The sequence below is a fragment of the Apaloderma vittatum genome, unplaced genomic scaffold (genome assembly GCF_000703405.1).
Source record: "Apaloderma vittatum isolate BGI_N311 unplaced genomic scaffold, ASM70340v1 scaffold35914, whole genome shotgun sequence".
Taxonomy (NCBI): domain Eukaryota; kingdom Metazoa; phylum Chordata; class Aves; order Trogoniformes; family Trogonidae; genus Apaloderma; species Apaloderma vittatum.
This window is the reverse complement of record NW_009712728.1, coordinates 6,979-11,579: the sequence shown is the minus strand read 5'-3', so window position 1 is coordinate 11,579 and position 4,601 is coordinate 6,979. Positions and strand designations below refer to the sequence as shown.

The following is a 4,601-nucleotide window of genomic DNA, read 5'->3' as shown; positions in this document are numbered from 1 at the left end:
AGGCCTCCAGCGTGATGCTGGAGAACTTCTCCTGAGAGAGGAGAGCATCTTGCATGAAATCTGGCCTGGTTTGGAGTCAATACTAGGCCTTTTTGGGGGGGGAGCTGCGAAGTTCTAAGTGTCTTTGCTATGCTGTGTTTTCCTGGCCAAAGGAAGAAGTGTAGGAAATGCAAACGAACAGCTGGAGGAAGTCAGAGTGGCTTAAGTGCTGATGGGAAGAGAGCGTGCACAAATGCAAAAAAATCTCCAGCTTTTGGTTTTAACAGCTGTAGAAGCTGAAGTAATCAGCTCTTGCAATTCCTCGCTTTGCAGTTCGCAGGAAATTGTAGAGACAATGGTGGTAATGTCTGTTAGAATTGCTGTAATTGATTCTGTGTAGTAGTGTAAGAACATCTATTTCGTGTCTGATAAAAAGTCTATTTAGTCTAATATCCTGTCTCTAACTGGATTAAACCAGGAGGATTATAGGGCCTGAGAAATGGTTTGCAAAACACTTCCTGTTATTGACAGCTTCTCTTTTTGTGAAATTACTCGGGAACCTTGGCGTGTGCGTTCTTACTTCTGCTGCTCTTTTTTACCCGAAAGGAAGCGGAATGATAAAATAGAGTTGCTGGTGGGCTGTATTGCTGAACTCTCCGAAATGGAAGAAAACATGCTGCTGAGACATGGGGAAAACGACTTCAGCGTCATGTATTCCACGCGGAAAAACTGTGCGCAGCTGTGGCTCGGTCCCGCCGCGTTTATCAATCATGGTGAGTAGTGAGGAGGGGAGGTGTGTTAGAAGACAGAAGCAGTCCTGCTCAGAAGTGCTTTTATGCGTGAGCTCAACAACACCTTAGAGAAAAATGTCTGAATCTGGCGTTACTGTCGGGTAAAATCCTGTCGGGATTATTCCAGCCCGGAGCTGTGAACAGGGGAATTCCTGGAATATATTTCCTTGGTGAGCTCCTTGTGCCTTTTGCACAGAAGCTTCAACTGTTTTGTTGGGTTTGTACACTCGAGGAAAAGCAGGCAGGATTTAAGATAAATCCTGTGAGCCCAAAGAGAAGGGAAACTGAACGTTTGTGATGGTGTAGGGAGGAGCTCGAAAACCAAACAATATCAAAAAAGGCCTCTCTTGATATAGAGCTTTGTGCAGTAGTAATGTAACTCCCAGTATTTAGTTGAGATTCTACAGTTATTGAAGTCAGAGTGAATCCTTACTTTAGATATCTACAACTATTCATGTTTCAGGTCTTATCAACAGTTAATTGACTTTATCTTTTGGACCTTTTTCAGATTGCAGACCTAACTGTAAGGTAAGCAAGAAATTAAAAATTAATAAATAAAGCACCCCATGTTTTTTTCCCCTTTCTCCCTGCATCTTTTCCTCCTCAAGTGTGGTGGGTTTTTTCCTTATTCAGATACTGTTCAACCTTAATGACTAACCTTTTTTTTCTTTTTTTTTTTTTCCTTCCCCCCTGTCGTCTCGTTCCTCAGTTTGTATCAACGGGCAGAGATACAGCCTGTGTGAAAGCTCTAAGAGATATTGAACCTGGAGAAGAAATCTCTTGTTATTATGGAGATGGGTTTTTTGGAGAAAATAACGAATACTGCGAATGTTACACCTGTGAAAGGTATGCATCGATGTAAATAAAGTTGGAAAGGGAATTGAGCATATTCATGATATATTTTGTGGACCCGAAAGCCCTTGATTATGAGTTTTTTTGATGCATTCTAACTGCTTCCTAGCTGTGGTAATGCTTTCTTTATGTCGTTACTGAACAGGCACGTTTCCTGAGAACTCTTGCGTTCTCTTCTTCTTTTGATTCTCTGTTCTGGAGATAGTCCAGAGTGAAAATAACAAAAAAAAAACAGTGTAGATTCTTAAAAATATTTGTCCTGAATAATGTAGAATTGGAAGGGAAAGCAGTTGTAGCTTCTGTGAGACCGTTAGCAACTGACCCTCAACTTTTGCTCTTGTTTGCACTAGAGAAAGCAAATTTCATCAACGTTTCCTGTGTTGACCTGAAGCTCTCTTCTGCTGGGAACGAGCAAAGTAGTTTCCATCCTGTGTTACCAGGACCTTGGGGCTTTGTGTATTCGTAAAGCTCTCCTGGTTTTGACATTACTTGCTCTGTCCAGCAGCGAAGCTGTTACGTTTGGTTTTCCCCTGTGCTGTCCCAACCTAGTCTCTTCACGAAATCAGCTGAAAGAATTCCACAGTTGGGTTTTGCCGCGTTTTTGCTTGCTGAGCACGGAGGCTCAACACCCTTGGCGAGAGCTTTGCCTCGTTCCGGGAGGAACTACGCAGAACCTGGAACACTTCTGTTTGACCTAACCGTAGAGAGAAAAAAAAACCAAAAACGTGAAGGACAAAATACAAATCGTATTGAGAAATAGCTTAGTGCACCTGCTTTTATTTTTACTGGCTGGTTTGGTTACTGCCAAGGCTGCAGTCTCAGACTTTAGCTACTAAAAATGTGCTCAAGTCCATGGAGCTGGTTACTATTGAATAAAAAAGCACCGTGATTGTTCTTCCCTTGTTACTCGGAGCAGTGTGTCCCTTTTTGCTCAGATTCCTTCGATTGCTGGTTTTAACTTACTGTGGCCGTGCTTTCTCTTTCGGGACAAACTAATTTCACATGTTACGAATGTTTTCACTAACTTGTCATCTTTGTGTCTTAAGTACATGCAAGCGTTGTATTTTAGAGCTAACATCTGGGTAATTCCAACTTCGGGAATCTGCTTTTCAGTTACAGGACGGTGCAGCAATCAAATGCTGCAATCACTTTTTTTTTTTCAAATCTCCAAAAGTCATCATGGAGAAAATTTGCACACCTTTACAAACCTGCATTTTATATGTTCCTGGTGGTGAACTGAGACAACTGCACACTAGAGATGCGTCCGAAGACGGTCGTGGCTGGTTGTAGCACCGTTACTTTGTGTGAAGTGGCGGTTGCTTGTGTTAAATTCAATCTAGTGTTGGAAGCTGCAGAATTCACTACAGATGAAAGTATCACAAGAAGTAAAATCACTAACCAGAGAATTGGTTCTGTTTAGCTCAGTCCAGGACACCGTGTCAGACCAGTTAGTTTGAGAGGGAGCGTTAGTCTGCCTGAGATTTGTGGAGCCTGAGATCTTGTCTGATCTCTTTTCGTTTTGATAGAATTTCGTCGATTTTTCTCCCGGTACAACACGCTGGAATTCCAAACTGAAGTTGTCTTCAGTAATTCCGTGAGGCGTGAGGCTACCAGGTTGTTAAGGAGTATCAAAGAAATCCTGGTAGTAGTGGTTGAAGTGCAAGTATAGGAATTCTTAATTTTCATCCTTTTCTGGGATTACTTAAAAATTAAAAAAAAAAGGTCTAGGTTTGCTCCGCTGTTTCACTTTCTTGGTAAATACACAGTGGTGTCTCTCTGCCAGGAAGAAACACAGAGCTGTGGGAAAACTTTCTTCCATTTTTCTCTCCTGCAACAGCAAAAGTTGAAAAGTACTAAGCCTTGTAACTGAAGCTGGCGTTTTTTTACTAACTTGATGTGATTAGGAAAAATGTAAGCTGTGATCTGAGGTGATATACGGTAGTTCAAAATACTGTGTATTTTATTTTCCCCTGCATAATTTGACTGTGTAACGATACCAAAATAGACAAAAAGCAAGGGAAACCTACTTTTGCTGTTTTTTCTTGCGAGGAATAAAGGGTTTTTCTGCGCATCTTGGTAAAATGAGGTGAGTATATAGACAGCTTCTTAAAACAGCCCACAGAATGCTAATAAATTCTGTGTTTGTTGGTCTTGTTTATCCAAATGCAGCTGGGATTCAGACCAAATTCTGAGGTGACATTATGAGTTATTAACACATCACGTCCTCTTTATCTTTGCAGACGTGGAACTGGTGCTTTTAAATCAAGAGTGGGATTGCCGGCACCTACTCCTGTGATTAATAGTAAATATGGACTAAGAGAAACAGATAAACGATTGAACAGACTGAAAAAGTTGGGTGACAGCAGCAAAAATTCCGACAGCCAGTCCGTCAGCTCAAACACCGATGCAGATACCACTCAGGAAAAAGCTAATGCAAGTGAGTAAGGGGAAAAGCCTGGGGCGTGAGTGTTAAAGGTTTCATAAAACCACGGCAAAACAATTCAGTTTAGAAAAGAAAACTTACATGACTTGAGTTACCTCAAGTAGTTCTTAAATAAATGCTCTGAGTAAAGATTATAGAACAAATAGTTGATTCCTTTAGAGTTTGTTTAAATCATAGGATGGTTCAGGTTGGAAGGGACCTTGAAGATCACCTCATTCCAGCCCCCCTGCTGTGGGCAGGGACACCTCTCTGCCACCAGCCCAGGTTGCTCCAAGCCCCGTCCAACCTGGCCTTGGACACCTCCAGGGATGGGGCATCCACAACCTCTTGGGGCAACCTGTGCCAGTGCGTCACCTCTCCCCTGGTGAAGAATTTCTTCCTCATATCTGATCTAAATCCCCCCCCCCTGCCGTTTCAGGCCATTGCTCCTCGTCCTGTCACTACAGGCCCACGTAAAAAGTCCTTCCCCAGCTTCCCTGTAGCCCCTTCCATGGACTGGCAGGCCCCCGTTAGGGCACCCCCGGGGCCCTCTTCCT

General features: G+C 42.7%; 1 protein-coding gene across 1 annotated transcript in view; it reads left to right on the top strand.

The window, feature by feature from the left end:
* The first annotated feature begins 592 nt into the window (after positions 1-592).
* The window catches only part of LOC104272970 (histone-lysine N-methyltransferase SUV420H1-like), a 6,839-nt gene continuing 2,830 nt past the window's right edge, over positions 593-4,601 (top strand). The window contains 4 exon segments of the mRNA XM_009868100.1: positions 593-752; positions 1,279-1,298; positions 1,480-1,616; positions 3,863-4,059. Coding sequence (XP_009866402.1) covers positions 641-752; positions 1,279-1,298; positions 1,480-1,616; positions 3,863-4,059 — 466 coding nt within the window. The 5' untranslated portion in view covers positions 593-640.